This window comes from Leguminivora glycinivorella, chromosome 25, assembly GCF_023078275.1.
Source record: "Leguminivora glycinivorella isolate SPB_JAAS2020 chromosome 25, LegGlyc_1.1, whole genome shotgun sequence".
Taxonomy (NCBI): domain Eukaryota; kingdom Metazoa; phylum Arthropoda; class Insecta; order Lepidoptera; family Tortricidae; genus Leguminivora; species Leguminivora glycinivorella.
In genome coordinates, this window is record NC_062995.1 from 4,614,381 (window position 1) to 4,632,618 (window position 18,238).

General features: G+C 38.1%; 3 protein-coding genes across 3 annotated transcripts in view; 1 reads left to right on the forward strand and 2 right to left on the reverse strand.

The window, feature by feature from the left end:
* Positions 1–2,493: 2,493 nt before the first annotated feature.
* LOC125239552 lies at positions 2,494–3,846 on the reverse strand. The gene is made up of 2 exons (XM_048147175.1): positions 3,722–3,846; positions 2,494–3,254 (listed from the first exon to the last, which is right to left on the reverse strand). The coding sequence occupies exons 1-2, from the start codon at positions 3,747–3,749 to the stop codon at positions 2,521–2,523; spliced, it is 762 nt and encodes a 253-aa protein (XP_048003132.1). The 5' UTR covers positions 3,750–3,846; the 3' UTR covers positions 2,494–2,520.
* A 4,772-nt stretch (positions 3,847–8,618) lies between these two features.
* On the reverse strand, positions 8,619–9,163 carry LOC125239211 (protein LLP homolog). The gene has a single exon (XM_048146733.1). It carries the CDS (start codon positions 9,090–9,092, stop codon positions 8,661–8,663), a length of 432 nt encoding a protein of 143 aa, XP_048002690.1. The 5' UTR covers positions 9,093–9,163; the 3' UTR covers positions 8,619–8,660.
* A 582-nt stretch (positions 9,164–9,745) lies between these two features.
* The window catches only part of LOC125239231, a 48,331-nt gene continuing 39,838 nt past the window's right edge, over positions 9,746–18,238 (forward strand). The window contains exon 1 of the mRNA XM_048146763.1: positions 9,746–10,023. Within this exon, the coding sequence (XP_048002720.1) occupies positions 9,957–10,023 (67 nt within the window). The 5' untranslated portion in view covers positions 9,746–9,956. The remainder of the gene's footprint in view (positions 10,024–18,238) is intronic.

The window sequence follows — 18,238 nt, forward strand, 5'->3', positions numbered from 1 at the left end:
AGTGTGACTGCGCGAGCGCGCGAGCATATTCGTTTGCGCCGCCGATCCGCTCTGAATGCGCACGCATTCCGCTCCGCTAACGCTACGCTACCAAAACCCCTATGTGTGGCCGAACCTTTACGCCGTGTCTTGTGTGGGCGACGGTCGCGCGACCGTCGCCGTCGCGTCTCATACTTCCAGATCGATAAGGTTTGATTTCGTATGCGTCGCATCGCCGTCGCGCGACCGTCGCCCACGCAAGCCACGGCGTTAGAAGGTGCGCCCACGGGCGTCTTTTCGAAGCGACTTTTTTGTCGCAACCATGGGCTAGTATGAAAGTGCGCTCATGAAGCGACGCAACTTTTCATACAAATACGTAAATCGCCGAGCAACTGTTGCCTCCGTGTGCGCGGGCCCTTACATGGGACTCTGTCTTTAAGCTAGTTTCCGAAGGCCTGTGAGCGCGCTACCTAGCTCATATAGCATTTCATGTAAAATAAAATTATTGTTACATTTCGCTTATGTTTTATTTATCTTATACCTACCTGTTTCCCTGAGGTATTCATACATGTAAATATCTATTAAAGCATAGGCCTGGAATTCGTAATTTTTTATTGGTGAACTTTGGAGATAAGAAGAACGGTATTTTTTTTACATTTTCTTCAAAATTGTTTCTTTACGTTCCATTTGCGCTCTTTCTAACTATACCCCACTTGACCTTGAAATTTACAGTTTGTCGCCCTTTCATTTTGGCCATTTTCTAGAATTAAAAACAATAAATTAAAAAAAATATACTTTCTAATTCAAGATTACTCGCAATTTGTCAGATCAATCTGAAAAAATCATAATCTTAAAAAATAAGGCTCCCCACAGACAGTCTTAAAAATTCATAATCTTAAAAAAAACTTGTATGCAATCTGACAGTTCAGATCTGTCAGTGTCTTGTCAGTGTCAGTTTGAACTGTCAGATTGCATACAAGTTTTTTTTAAGATTATGAATTTTTAAGACTGTCTGTGGGGAGCCTAAGACTGTGTGTAGAGTTGCAAAATTGTATGGAGATCCGTGCACTCAATCTGATTTCATAAGATTATGAATTTTAAGTTGTCTGTTGCCGGCCTTTCTATCGAGTGAGAAACACGAATAAAGCCCCATTTAGATGGTACGAGTTTCTCGCCCGTTTTGGTCGAGAAACTCGTATGACATTATCGTATGCGATAATCGCCTGGCGATTATCGTACGAAAACGTTTACATTCGTGCGAGAAATAAAAACTCGCATACGAGTATCGTATGCGATACTCGCCAGGCGATTATCGTCAGGCGAAATAGTTTAGACGGAGAGTTGAATTTTCGGGAGATATTTCCATAACATTTCTCGACTCGTCTAAACCGGTTCTCGTATGACATTTCTTCTCGAACGTGCGATTATCGCACGAATCGGAGCGAACCGATTTTCATACGAGTTTTGCCTGTCAACTTGCGTGCTTAGTTGCTAATTAATTAATTATAAACACATATATTATATGCTTTTTTATAATATTGGATATATGTAATTTACATTGATTTATTTGAATTTAAGTTTAATAGTACCCAGTAATATTAAAAACACTATAAATTATTTATGACGGTCTAAATAATAATGATATAATAGAGAAAATAATTAATTCGACCTAGCTAATAAAATCTTGGTTGCGATACTTGCGATTAGGTTTAGGATATAATTGAACATAGAATATGGATATGATTTATTTTAAATGATAGCATTATACCCCATATGGGGTAAAATGCCAGTAAACATTACTCTATTATTGATAATTAAATTAAAATTAATTTTTTTTTTCATTTATTTCGTGTAACACAACTCATAATTTACAAAAAATTACAATAATGATACCCTTATTTATTTCTGGTTTTAGCAGTTACTGAGAGTTAGCTATAAATATAAAAATACCATGATTTACATGATTTCTGTTTCTAGGGAAAGAGAATTCATTTCGACTGAGTAGCGCATAAACACTCGTATACGATTCTCGCATACGTGTTTTGTTTACACGGAGACATACAAACATCAAAGGCGAGGCGATTATCGCCTCCTCCCGTGCGATATCGTACGCATAGTTTACATGATACGATATTTTTTCTCGTACTTCGATAATCGTACGTTCGAGGCGAGAAACTCGTACCATCTAAATGGGGCTTAACTGTATAATATTAATAAGCCGAATTTATTTTTGGTTCTAGCAGTTACTGAGAGGCAGCTATAAATATAAAAACACCATGTTTTACATGATTTCTACTGAATTCATTTCGACTGAGTAGCGTATAAACTCGTATACGATTCTCGCATATGTGTTTTGTTTACACGGAGACATACAAATATCAAAGGCGAGGCGATTATCGCCCCCTCTCGTGCGATATCGTACGCATAGTTTACATGATACGATATTTTTTCTCGTACTTCGATAATCGTACGTTCGAGGCGAGAAACTCGTACCATCTAAATGGGGCTTAAACGAAAAACAAAACATTATTTAATCTGTTACTATACTGTTTTTTCAAAATCACCTAAGATTTCCATTCTAGACACCATTTCTTTATATTCTTTGTAGTCTGGGTTATCTTCTAATATAAATTGTTTGTCTCCCTCTGTTCTTGTTGTTCCCAAAATTTGATATCTTTTTCTTGAATCATTTTCATCACCACGCCCGCCATTGGTGTCACGGCTATCTGAGCTTGAATCATCATTTCCTGTTTTTTTTCCTTTTTTAACCCAAGAAACGGTTTGTCCATTCCCAAACGGATGCTGAAAATTTTCATCACTGATTGGTTTGTTGCTCTTCCCATTTTCACTTATTTCTTCATTTAAGTGAATTTTTACAGGGTTGTTATCTTCGATTTGAGGAGTCGAACTCGCGTGTTGGTTCTTTAGAACTTTATATCTCAATTTTAAATCGTCTAAGGGTATGTCTTTTTTTAAAACGGCATCTACGTTAATTTTACCATGCTTATGGTTGTGCCCTAGACTATGTGGTATTCTCGGTTTCACGCTAGGATTCATTTGGCTACGATAGAATCCATCTTCAGAACCTATTTTCTTAATAGCTGAAGTTTTCTGGAAATCATGAATCTTCTTTACCGCTTTGTCTGCTATTCTATCGGCGAGTTCTTCGAAATTATCGGCCTGTAATACTTTTCCCAGGAATTTATTTACTTCTTTATTATCAGGGTGATTTAGCTGTTCGAGTGACTCACTAAGTATTGTTTTTAAGGTACAAACTGCAAATGAATAAGTTTAGTTATTTATTTAATTATATGGATATGGACGGTCAACCAAAAGGCGGCAAATTTAAAAAATGTAAGGCTCACCGCGGCGTTAATAAAGCCTTTTTCTACTCTCGAACTGTTATTCGTCATTTACAGGGTCGTGCATAGATTTTTAAAACCTTAAGTACATAAAAGTCTATTCCCCAAAGCTAGCGTCCGCCGGCTTTCCGCGCATGCGCGCAGTATCGAAAAAACTGAAAACGCATGCCTTTCTAAACCTTGACGTTGGTGGAATTATCAACGAGCCATAGCTCTTAAAAAATTATTGAAAATGTACGGACGTAGGTTTAAGGTTTAATTCTCATCGAAAATTTTAATTTAGCGCCTTTTTTTAGTAAGTACCGAGATTGGGTTGACCTGGGTTGACCGTTTATATTTTTAAAGTGGATTTTAACTTAAGGTGTCCAATTTGTACTTACAAAGCAACAGTTTTGGAAACCACGCCATGATTTCATTGTATAATAAATTTCTGTCAGCCTTCTATTAAAATGTTATGGGCATAATAAAATTTATTTAATTTAAAGTTTCCACTTTATGTTATTCAATGTGTGTTGAAGCATAAACTAGTTTATTGCCACCGAATCCACTGATGGATTATATTATGACTAGGTAAAGGTATATACAGGTTGATTTATTAATGGAGTCGAACAAAATCTGGCTTGCTGGGAGCTTTAATCGAAAACACAGCCCATCAAATCGTTTGAACTATGCTATCAAAATAATGTATGGCGAAATTATGTCTCTCTCATAGGTCTATAAAAAAGTTTGCGATGGCATTGTCTATCTTTTACGGATAATTAACTTAATATAACATGATGATGCTGATGATAACAATTTTTGTGATAATCCCGGTGCGTAGCCGGGGCGGGCCGCTAGTAACACTAAACTAAGAGAGCGCGCACACGGGCAACTGTTGCCGGCGACTTTTTTGTTGCGACCATGGCCTAGTATGAAAGTGCGCACACGAGACGACGCAACATTACATACAAATACGAAAGTCGACGAGCAACTGTTGCCCCCGTGGGCGCGCACCCTAATAGTAAACTGGTTGAAAATGTAGGGGCGAAGGCTTAATACCCATAGAGAATTTGAATTTCGCGCCTTTTTTGTGTCAAAGAACATCAATTTCAGTTTCACGCCCTTTTCTTTTGACAAGTTGTATGTGTTGTAGTATAAGAGGGTGCGCACAGGGGCAACTTTTTTGTCGCGACCATGGCCTAGTATGAAAGTGCGCACACGAGGCGACGCAACTTTTCATACAAATACGAAAGTCGCCGAGCAACTGTGTCGCCCGTGGGCGCGCACCCTAAGAAAAGTGAATCGTAAAACGTACTTCGAGTTCACATCACTATGCACCATAAACTATAATATATGATGTATAGACAACCCAAATCCGGGTTGCCGCCATTTCCGGTCTGGTTAAAAAAACTTTTGATTGGATTTCGTTTCGTTCGTAGGTTGTTTGTAGTACAAAAACAAACATTTATTTAGAAGTTTCGATACTTAAGTTGAAAGTACTTTTACATTAGACAATAAAATTAAGGAGAAGATAATAAGCCATGGCAGCGCCAGCTTTACGACAGCCAAAGATAATGAAATTGGCACAAAAAACCTCAGCGAATGTGCAATGTATTTCAGATGATCAAAGTGTAATCTTGACTCTAAAAGACCGTAGAAAACTTGTGATATCTTCAGACGCGTACCACGGAATTCTGATGGTTGGTAATATGTATAAATGTGTATTTTGTGCCGCTGAAATGGAACTTGACAATAAATTGAAGGAAGCTCACAAAATACTTATGACACATAAAAAGTGTATAGAAAGATACCCACATTTGGAGGATTTCTCAGAAAACTTGATAAGAAAGGTAATTTATTTATTGGTTATAAGAAAGATGCACGCAAATTACTAACTTGGTGTTTGTGGTAGGCCCTTAACTTTGCCCTAGATAGACAGCCCATCCTCACAGAAGTCGCAGGCACGCCACTTATGTTTTTTTATATATAATTATCATAATATTTCCCATTCTCTATAATTTTATAGGAAGGTTACACTCCCCGTATTATTATGCTGGTCTCTTCAGCTGTAAAATGCATTTGCTGATTCCTAAAATGGCCAGTGGATGATGACTAATGTTCTGTTTTGCGGGAACCAATAATACTATGCTTAGTATTAAAATAAACTAGTTGGTGTATATGTGCTATTATTATAATTGTATTACCTACTTATCCTTAAAGTAATATTTTTAACTTGAGTAGTTTCATGTGCTCTGCTTACCCCTTTCTGGGATACAGGCACAGAATATATAGTATGTACAAGTATAGAAGGCTCACACCTTTGATGTACACAAAATGCTGCTATTCTAAATTCTTACCTACATTAACATATGGACCGCTCGCGAGCACCCGACATTGAATGGGTCGCCGGCACGTACTTGTAGCGCGGCGATAGAATTGCAGAGTGAGCCGCCCCTTATACAGACATGATTGTATGTATGTAAATTTTTTTCATTGACTGTTTCAGCTAAGCAGTAATAGCCTATACTGCTCTCTCTGCAATGTTGTGATGATGTCGACGGCAGGCACTCGCCATGTCACCACAGAGATACATAAGGAGCAGCTAGAAAAGGCAGAGATCAAAGCTGCTACATATAAGCCGATTTAATAGTATTTTTGATATAACCAGTGATCGGGATTTGGTTGCAACTCAGGCAAAAATGCCTATTAATTTTATTTTATAAAAAACGTTAAGTACTTGTCACTAAAATATTAATCAGTAGCACTTTCAAAGGCATCAGTGGCTTAAATTTGTATCAATATTACTACTTCAACTTGTGCGGCATTGCAACCAAAACTTAATCATATTGCTGATACATAAAGCAATGGCTGTCTAAGAAATGATAAAATGTGTTGTTTATATAAACACTTTTGGAAGTGACTGACCATTAAAATATCAGTAAAATAATTATACTACTAATTTATTTATAAATAGGTACTATCAGCTGCAAAAGTGCATTGTGAATTTATCAATAAATAAATATTATAGGACATTCTCACACAGATTGACTGAGGCCCACAGTAAGCTCAAGAAGGCTTGTGTTGTGGGTACTCAGACAACGATATATATAATATATAAATACTTATATGTATACATAGAAAACATCCATGACTCAGGAACAAATATCTGTGCTCATCATCACACAAATAAATGCCCTTACCGGGATTCGAACCCGGGACCACGGCGCTGCAGGCCAATAAATTCATTCATAATTTCTCCATGCACTTTTGCAGCTGATAGTACAAACGGAACCTTTGGTGTGTGACTCTGTCCGTCTGTCTGTCTGTCTGTCATTACTAAATATCTCAAGAACAATTAGTAGATACACGTCATACACACTAGTTCTTTTTAGGGTTCCGTACCTCAAAAAGGAAAAACGGAACCCTTATAGGATCACTCGTGCGTCTGTCTGTCTGCTGTCACAGCCAATTTTCTCCTAAGCTACTGAACCAATTAACTTGAAATTTGGCATGCATATGTAAACCTGTGACCCAAAGACAGACATGTAATTTAAATTAAGAAAATTTAATTATAGGGGCCACTTGTGGGGGGCGTAAAAAAGTGAAAATTAAAAATCAAAGTTCCTAGAACTATATTGTGTTACATATCAAATGAAAGAGGTTTTTATAGGTATTTCCAAAATATTTTTTTAATCATGTAATTTTCAAGTTATTTAAGAAAATAGGCAAAAAATAACCATTCTACTAAAAAGGAGGCGCTTAAGCCCTTCTTGTAGTGTACGGAACCATTACAACGCGAGTACAACTCGCACTTGGCCGGTTTTTTACTTTGTTGTTTATCTATGATGATGACCTAGGAATAACTAAATTTGTTTTTGTAGTGGTACATAATTCATTAGAAAACTTTGTATGTGACATGCAATATTGGCACAAAAGCCTTAGGGACCGACCCCACTTAGGCGTCGCGTGTCTTGCGGCGCGCAACGGACGTCTCTGCCACGCTGCTGCGCCCCAGGTGGCGCGTCTTACGTCCTTCCTATACATTATACAAAATGTACTGAGGAGACGTTTTTTGAATTACATTCAGGCGGCGTGGCGCGGACGTCCGTTCCGCACCTCAGGACATGCGTCTCTTAAGTGTGGCCGGTCCCTTAGGGTCGGCTCACACTGGAATGGCAGTGGCCGGCAGCGAGCACTTTTAGTGTGAAATACTTTTAAACTTTATCTACATGTTTTAAAAGACCAGTATCACTTGACTAACTGCGCAGCGCTGCGCTGCCTCTCGAGCGACCTGTTTGAGGCGAGCGGCCGCTGCCATTCTGGTGTGAGCTATAGGATTAAATTCTTCTAGATTGCTGTAATAATGTGAAATAGAGATAGTAAAAAGGGATAAATAATTAATTACTGAACAAATGTAACGTTTTAAAGGTACCATGTTGTTTACCACAAGGTGAATTCTGTTTCTATCTCTATACAAACTAGCTACTGTTGAGTGATTAAGAGATCTGATACCTTTTAACTGGGAACAACACAAATGGTTTAGTTTTTAAGGAACTTGTTTGTTTGATGTAAGCTAATATAAAAAAAAATTATAGTTATTTATCTTGTGTTTTTTTACTTCCTGTCTCACATAATAATATATCTCATGTATATTTAAGTGAAAGAGAGGCAGACAATTTAATCACTGCTACGGCCCTATATTTTTCAAATTTTAAGGTGAAGGTTTACACACAAAAATTTATACTTTAGCGGCTTTTTTTAATGACAAGATTTGCTTCATAATCTGTAACAATTTGTTTTGTTTGTGTTTAGAAGTGTGCCATTTTTTATCTGGCAATGAATGTGTGAATTATCTACCACTTTATCACTCATATTATATCTATAACTACCAGCACGGGAAGCATGGTCGCGCGATAGACGATAAAATATCAGGCCGTCCCTATCGCACTATTAGTAAGTGCGATAGGGACGGCCAGATGTTTTATCATTTATCGCGCGACCATGCTTCCCGTGCTGGTTATATAACAAACCCACCTAGCAGGTTGTCCAGTCTTCAACCTCGAGGAAGTTGAACGCTCACTGGGCATTTTAAGTTCCACAGTAGGCCCTTCTATCTATCTAGCATGCAAGCCACCAAATTTAGTATTATTTCCATTATTCTTCCTTGCTATGAGCACTATGGGTGGAACCTGTTTTGTGCAAGAATGAAAATAAACTTTACTCAGGATGTTTGGACCCCTCAGGTTCACTAACAAAAAAATAGTAAGTTAACAAATATCAACATGAATAAAAGACTAATATTGATAACTTAACTTTAATGCAATACCAATATTAACTACACTAGCGTCTACGCTTCTTTGCTCGTTTCTTCACGTTTTTCTTGCCGATCTTGTTCAGTTTTGCGATTTTCCTCTTATGCAGCCATACTGGATACTGTCCATTTTGGTCTTTAAGCGTTTTACTGTTAAAGACACGTTTCTTGCCATCCTCACCTTCTACTTCTATTTTCTCGTCGTCAGAACTCATTTCGACATCTTCAGGATCTGGTTCAGGCTCGGAAACTTTAGTTTTCTTCTTATTCTTTTTGTTTTTCATCTCCCCAGCATCCAAGAAAATAACTTGGTCGGATTCCATAACCTCACTTTCTTTCACCTTTTCTTCTTCTTTTATTCCGAGCATCTTCTTTAGCCTGCTTAGTTCTTTTACAGCATAGCGTTCCCGCTTGATTGCGCGGCATTTTCGCTTCCACCTGCTGCGGAGAGACTTCGCCATTTCGTTTAAGGAATAAAAATATAAACAAACGTGGAGCACGAGCTCCCGTCAAAATTGGAAAGAACTTATTTTTTAATTTTTTGACGTTGTCGATAGGGTTGCCAGACTGATTGACCACAATAACGATACAACCAGACAATTTTTCTGAATTTTGGGACTGTTTTGGCAAAAGCAAAATAGAATCACATGAAAGACTTTTGCACTCGAAACCTCTCTGCAACTAAACTTGGCTTTTTTGTTACGTTATTATCAAATATGATAAATTGATACCTAGTAGTAGAAATGAATAATGAGAATAGTTCAGTTTATTGATTCAGCTTTTCACGTGTAACTGATAATACTGATATTCTTCATAATATCAACAATTTATATCCTTCCGAACTCTGGAATTCATGTTTTTCTTTTAAGTGGTTTTCAAGTAGACACGCTAAAAATATAGATAATTCCGCAATTCTCGACTACCTGGCAACCCTAACGTAGTCCTAAGCTGTTTGACATCAATGTAATAACGCTTGAAACAGTAAATATTATTTATGTGGTCTTTTATTTATAAAAAGAAAACCGGTTTTTAGTATTGATTGCCATCACATCACATCTCTATGTGTCAAAGTGGCATCACAGAGTTTGACATTTGATTCGGAGTTTGCGTCCGACGTCCGACCGTCGAAAACGAAAACCAAAATCATTCAATTTCGGATTCTCAGGAAAGCCAATCGCGTATTTGGAATCGTTCCAACATTTGTTTACGTTTGCTGGTATTAATCAGCACTTCAGCTTATCCGTGTATTCCTTTGTTCTCGTCTGTATTTTGCATTCGAGTGGTCCAGTGATAGTTTGCATTAATATACGTTTTGTTTGTTAATTATGGGTTCTCTCCAAGCTGAAAGCGAGGAGAAGCAAGAGATGGACGATAGCGGTTGTATACAGGACGGTGAGTTCGTGAAACAATGTTTTCGTCAAGTATAAACATCCTTTGTTTTGTGTGTTTATATGCATTGGAGGTAACAAATTGAGATGTGTCGGTCATGATTTCGCTTTGATACAATTTTAGTGTTATTTTCATTTATTTCTTTCGAGCGTTTTAAGTTTGGCGTTAGAGATTTATCAAAACCTTTGATTATTGTTTACTTTAAAACATTTTCTGTATAAATTTACCTTTAAAAATAGCCCTTAATAATCACTGGTTATTTTTGATACTGTTGTATTAAATAAGTATGGAACCATAGCTGAGTTTCAATATCAGTTCTCTTGAATTTTTTTACAGAATAATAATATTTTTTAAAGCTTAAGCTGTAGTTTATATTGTAATTCATTTATTTATTTTTACATTAAGAAATTCAACTTCTATTTTTATAGAAAAACTAAACTTCAATTCAATTCTTTTTTTAATGTAGACACAGTTTTTATTTGATATAGTAGTAGAGAAAATAAAATATGCTAAAATGTAGCTCTGGCGAAAAATTATATAAACTTAAATACAGTAGAACCCGCTTAAAACGATTCTGAGGGGACCCAGCCAAAAAAGCGTATAATACGGGAAATCGTATTAAACGTGAAAAAATTGTGTTTCATCGTAAACTTTTAATATGGTTACTTTTTCTTCGAGCGATAATGCTTTTCTTCTTATTTTGACATCACTGAACCAAAGATGGGACAAAGAATTCCCAAGAAGAAACCCAACACCGCAGCAGTGATAATGAGCGAAGTGTATGTATGTAGGTACGAACTATCACACTAACCGCTGAGTTAAGACGACAAATTAGAAATTTATCTTTACGGGTGTCGGTGTCGCCAGAATGGCGTAATTAGTACAGTACAATTAGTTCCGATTTTTGTCACCCGCATAAATAAAGTAGTAAAGTAATCCAAGGTGGGTGGTTTTAGATGGTGTATTAAGTGGGGACGCGAGTCGTATTAACCGTGAAAAAATGTCTGAAAACAAGTCTCAAATTGTAGGGACCGGCGTAAAATGGCGTAATATGCGGAAAATCGTATTAAACGTGATCGTTTTAACCGGGTTTTACTGTAGTTATATGTTTGACAGATTGGCATAGCTTGTATTGAACTACACTAGTATATTTTAGAGTTAGGGAAGCCAAATTTTTTAAGTGGAGATGGAGATAGTTGAAGGGATGGAGAGTGACATAGGCTACTAATTATCTCTTAAATTCTAACCCCCCACTACCCTAAAATGGGGGGGGGGGTGAAAGTTTGTATGGAGCATTCCGCAAATTTCGAATTTTACGCGAGCGAAGCTGCGGGCAATAGCTAGTATTACATACATTACAATCTATAGAGTTACGGTTGAGCAATGTGCATATAATATTGGACTTTATTATTTATACCATAAGGTTTGGATTACGTGAACAGTCGTGTTTGACATCATGTTTCGTCAGAGTAAGTGCGTTTTCACATTATCCGATCCGATATCGGATGTCGGACCGATATCCCATACATTACAGGCGCCATCTTGGATTTTTTCTATTGAAACCCTTCCGACATCCGATATCGGATCGGATAATGTGAAAACGCACTAAAGATACAGTATTTTAACTTGGTGGTCGAAATCTGAGTCCACTTATACACTGTGTTTTATTTGATTTCCGTTATATTTTACACGCTTTTTGTTAAATTCCAAATATAGTACATTTCCTTACTAGTGCGGAAAGCGGAAAGTACGTCCTCGTTTCATAAAACAACACTCGTGTTTTAATAGCCGCCTTTAGGGACCATCCACGGCGCGCGTCGCAACTCCGCCGCAACTCATGAGTGTAATATCCAAACTTTAATAGAGAGGATGGCTTTACTTTACCACCGGCTTGGGATCCAGTAGTACATCTGATAATGGAACAAGCACGACGAAGGCTGTGAGGCATTTGTGTTGTATGGTGTTGGACATTTGCAGTTTGTTTCTTTGTCAATTTTGTGTAGATTAATTGATTAATTATTTTTTAACAGAGTAATGGTAAAATTTTTTTGAATATTGTATAACTGGCTTTATTAATAGTGTGTGAACCTGCCTTAGAAATCTATATTATTTGTGGTCATGGTTCGTTAATATTTCTTGTAAGTGGGTAGCTTTTGCACATTTTAATTTTTCCTCAGTCACCCGTTGACCACGAACGCTGTAAAGAGTTCGAAACGTCGGGATGTATTTTAAATTCATTATACGCGATTTAATCCGTTTCCATAGTTTTATTTCATGAGTGTAATTCAAAAAACGTCTCCTCATTACATTTTGTATAGGAAGGACGTAAGACGCGCCCCCAGGAGACGCGGCGGAGTTGGGGCGCGCGCCGCAACTTACGTCCTTCCTATACAAAATGTACTGAGGAGACGTTTTTTGAATTACATTCAGGCGGCGCGGCGGAGACGTGGCGCGCGCCGCAACTCCGCCGCAACTCCTGAGTGTGGATGGTCCCTTACACGGTCGCTCTATCGCGCGTTCCCGGAGCGTACAGGATAGCGCGCGGTTATGCCTGGCGCGTGCGATTGCGTGTTGTTATTTTTTAAGGTCCACGTTCTTTCGCGCGTCGAAGTTTTTCAGAACGGAAAAATATTTTAGGTATATAATTTCATCTCTTTACAATATTTCTTATTCAATCAATTATGTGTTATCGTGATCTGATCCGGTTCCGGCAGAATATCAGTGCTGCAGCCTCAGGGCGTAGCGTAATACTGAGCCGTAACCCTTTTGTCTTGTTGCGACGCGCACAGTATCATAGTACGCTATGGTAAAAATCTGTGTAATTTCCTGTTTTCCAATTTGCTTATTATGTATTCTAATTCTTTTTTGTAACTTATTTCTTTTGTGTATTCTGTGTGTATTGTGACAAACAAATAAACGAATATCTATCTATCTAAAGAGCGTGCGTGTAAATGCTAATCGTGCGCGATAGACCCATTTACTTAGTGCCACATAGTCCATCTTCTAGGCCTTACAGAACATACGTTGCGGAGTGTGCCATGTGGCCCATACCGTGACACCTAGCCGAGTAAGGACCATTTAGCGCAACTTATAATTTTTTATTTGTAACTGGTTTTAGATTTAGATATGTATTTTGTGCTAATAAATGCTTTTTCTTTCTATATTATTGTTATTAACAGTATCGATTTATAAAGAAAAGTAATTCAACCATTAATTATTTAGTCCACGAGCGTATGTCCGCCATCTTGCGCGCGCGAATGAACGTACGTGTAAAGACAACCTCAGCCACGCGATTGCGCGCCCGCACTGGCAGACGCAATCGCGCGTTCTTTCCCTTCCCCTCCCGCCAGCTATACACGCGCATTCTTTCACACGAGATTGCTGTATCACGCGCGATAGAGCGTCTGTGTAAAGGCGGCTAACGCCTCTCATTACGAACCGTCATGAATCACATAAATAACGACATAGTTACAGGTAGCTACATTTTACGTTTACAAGTAGGGGTACTGTCTTTACATACTGTGACAATGACAATATGTAATATAGAGGGGAAGGCGAGGTGGCATGCACCCCCACGTCATCATGTATTGGCCACGTATCATTGTAAGGGATATGAAACATAGTAAAAACACGTATTGCTCTTTGAAATTCGAATAAGTATGACTTAATAAGTGTGAGAGAACCTTAACAAGAACATAAAACAGTGTCAAGTATCTGACGGCATATGTCAAAATAAAATCCATTGCGTATTTATAAAGATCTATTTATAAAGAGCCATACACGTACGGATTTGTCCGCCGGTCAAGCTTCGGATATGATCCGCGATTAGCCATACACCGTACGGCTTGCCCGGCGGACATATTCTTGCTATTAGCCGCCTTTACACAGTCGTTCTATCGGGCGCTCCCGGAGCGTACAGGACAGCGTGCGGTTAAGCCTGTGCGCAGGCGCACAATCGCGCGCGATTGCGTGTTGTTAGTTTTTAAGGTTCACGTTCCTTCGCGTGTGATTGCTCGTCGAAGTTTTTGAAAACGGAAAGAGCATTCGTGTAAAGGCTAATCGTGCGCGATAGACCGCGTTATTATTGTTTATTCTTATTAATAGTATCGATTGATAAAGAGCAAGTAATTCAACCACTAATTCTTTAGTCCACGAGCGTATGTCTGCCATCTTGCGCGCGCGAATGAACGTATAAGTACGTGTAAAGACAACCTCAACCACGCGATTGCGCGCCCGCACTGGCAGACGCAATCGCGCGTTCTTTCCCTTGGGTGCGTATCGATCGATATAACTTTTTTTGATATATTTTTAGTCGTTATAACGATCATTTGATATAATTATTGAATCATATAACAACAAATAATATACTAACAAATTGTATAATTCTTATTTAATATAGTGATCATTTTTTCGAAAAACATTTATTATAACATACTTTGAGTATAATGATTATTTCCGATAATAAATAAATTATATAACACAAATTCTTTCTAAAGCACAGTTAGAAAAAAATAATACAATAAATTAGATCCATCATTTACCAGAAAAGTAGATTAGCTTAGAACTGTGACCCCTACACACAACGCGCTGCTACCAGAAAAAATAGGTTAGGTTAGAACTGTGACCCTTACACATATATGTACTGTCAGAAAAGTAGGTTAGGTTAGGTTAGAAGAAAGGGATCACCCTTCAAAAAAGTATAAAAATAATTCATGAAATGTTTTATACCTTTTGCTAGTTATATTATACTAGTCGTATATCAATAGATAGTTATACCATATAACGGTTATTATAAATAAGTGTTATACGAAATAATGATTATACAAAATAAAAGTAGATATTTTGTGGTTATACCAAATGTTAATTATGTCAAATGAGTGATTATATCCTTTAAAAATCTATCAAATGTTGTTATACCAAATGTTACTATACCAAAAAAATGTATACCAATCATTACACACCCCTTTCCCTTCCCCTCCCGCCATATTTTCACGCGCATTCTTTCACATGCGATAGCTGTATCACGCGCGATAGTGCGTCCGTGTAAAGGCGGCTATTAAGTAAGGTGCGATGCGGCGAGCACATTCGCGCTACACACACTCGCGCGGACAGCCGACGGATCTGTCTTTCGGCCGTCGATCTGTCTGTCAAGACCCTTTTTCTCAGAAACGCGTGGAGGAGGAATTTATGTCAAATACTCAGGTCTACATAGCACATACAAAGGCACATACAAAATTGAAAATTTAATTATCTACTTTACTAAATATCTGAAGGCGGTACTTACTCTTTTTCATCCTACGCAAGAGTGATAGAGTCACTAGCAACACGCTGAGATGCCATTTCGTGGCACTTCATTTTTGTCTTGTTATTATCAATTATGTGTATTTTGTCTTGTCTGTGTTCATGCATAAATGTTTATTATATTCTATATGTGTAAGTACGTATATGCTAGCATGGCATTTTGTCTACGCAGTCAACCTTTGTTCATGTATTTCTGAACGTATATGTAATGTACATATGCAGATGGGATTGAAATCTAGATGCCTGGGCCGGTCAGTCGATCGATGTAGCTCGCTGCAGTTACCTAGGTTACATATCAGGGCATTTGTATTGACGTGTGGACATGAGCGTATGGACAACCAATCTAGCCAATGATGCTGTGACTGTTCATTTTTAACCCCCGACGCAAAAACGACGGGGTGTTATAAGTTTGACGTGTCTGTCTGTCTGTCTGTGTGTGTGTGTGTGTGTGTGTGTCTGTCTGTATGTGGCATCGTAGCTTCCGAACGGATGAACCGATTTTGTTTAAGTTTTTTTTTGTTTGAAAGTTGAATTAATCGGGAGTGTTCTTATCCATGTTTCATGAAAATTGGACCACTATGTTGGGGTTTTTTTCAAAATTTTAATTTTGTGATTAGGTGGTAAGGCACTGGTCCCACCGCGAGCTAGTAAGCTATGAGCTATCGGTACAAAAACGTACAAAAGATAATCACTCCCGTGCAAATAAAAGAGACAGGGCGATTTTAATAGCTCAGGGGCGAGTCACTATAAACATCGCCGTGTCTCTTTTATTTGCACGGGAGTGATTATCTTTTGTTCGTTTTTATAGCCGATAGCTCATAGCTTTCTAGCTCGCGGTGGGACCAGTGCCTAAGGAGCTGTTGTTATGTCTGCAGAATTTCAGGAAATAGAAATATAACAATTGATTAAAAATAGAATGGAATAAAATTTTACTTTATACGATTTCACTTGCAGAAGTCTGGCCGGCAAAGTTATCAAAATACTCTGTATTTCATCATTAAGTATTTTTAAAATAAGCCTATCCAAATTCATCGTAACTTCGTAACTACCACTGTCATAGTCATAGATTAGGTTACGTATAGAATAGGCTAGTTTCCTATACTTAAAATAAAATATTTTAGGCAGTGCACGAAATAAAGCACCACATAATTAGAAGAAAAATATGGGCAGTAGTTATTTTTAAACATAATTTCTATTTAATAAGTCAAAGAGAAACATATAAAGTATGTGAATTGACCGTGACGTCACTCCTCAGTATTTCATAGTAATTCCATATTAGCAAATCGTTTTGACAGTTCATAAAAAGAAGCTGATTTGACTAGTAGGAAACTAGCCTATTCTGATTGGAGCTCAAAAAGGACCCTACATTGTGCCGCTAGCAACTCAACTGTACTTGTTTGGGCAATTTTTTTTTCAAAGTTGTCCACCCCACTTTTTTGTAACCCTGTTTTGTAACACCCCTGATTAGGCCGCGAACTCGCGGCCGCCAGCATATACTTGTCGCCGCGGCGATAGAATCGCGGAGTGAGCCGCCCCTGTCCTGAGTTAAGTGGTTGGTACAAGTGGGCCCAGGAATATCAGTGTGAGAGTGACAATGATGTGGACGATGCCAACGAAAATGGAGAGTGAATCAAATCTAAATCGGTCCATCCGTACGATGCCACAGACAGGCACATATACAGGCAAACAGACAGACACGTCAAACTTATAACATACATACATACATACATACAATCACGCCTGTGTCCCATGAAGGGGTAGGCAGAGCACATGAAACTAACTCAGGTTTCAGTGCCACTCTTGGCAAATAAGGGGTTGAAAGAAAACGAAACTGTGACATTGCAGTGACAGGTTGCCAGCCTCTCGCCTACGCCAAAATTTAACCCATATCCCTCAGTCGCCTTCTACGACACCCACGAGAAGAAAGGGGGTGGTGAAATTCTTAACCCGTCACCACACTGGCAAACTTATAACACCCCGTCATTTTTGCGTCGGGGGTTAAAATACGAAGAAATCTGTAATATCTGTATGTTCATATGATCTATGTCGTTGTCAGTCACGGTAAAGGGGTTGGGTGCATACATGTAATGTATAGTCCACTATGTTGCATACTATTCGGGGTATCAAAGCGCTGGCATTTTGCTTTTGATAGGGAGCGAATATTGGTTTTGTGCGGAGGGCATTCCACAAAATGATTTGCTTTGTACATACGGGACGCGACGAGTATGGCAGCTACTTTAATAACCTGTAGTATTCTATATATACGGTGTAACATAAGCAGAGATCGGATTTTTGTGCGTCATCTCATACTAAAAGTCATTAAAATGACGTAAGTCACTAAGAATGTCGCAAATCCGTCCGATCTCTGAACATAAGAAACCGAAAGATTTTAACTATACATTTCTGAGGTCAAAATAAAGATAAAATGTTGTATGTATCACGTCAAGCAAATTTCGCCCAAAATTTTTTTTTTGTTTTTTCGGATGTATTTTCACATAAAAAGTAAATGTTATTCGTAAAACTGGCACTTAAAATGAAAATGTTAATTTTTTTTACCAAAAAATAGTTTTTTTTGCAATGTGAGTCACCAGTTACCTTTTAACCGCCGCCCCAAATCTCAAGGAAGGTTCTCAATTCGTCTATAATTTTTTTTTATGTTTTAGAAGTTTTTCTTGATCAAATGTATATTGCACAGATTGGTCCCATTTTTATGAGAACCCAGTTCTGATGATGGGATCCTGGAAAAATTGAGGGAACTCCTCTGGGAATCTGAAAGGCATACATATGGTGATTTTTGTGTTTTTATATGATCAGCATGCATTGACGTACGGAACAGTGACATTTGGTGCAGCGGAACTGCTGATGATGGTCAAGAACGGAACTCCTCAAATCTGAACGGCACACTTATAGTGACTTT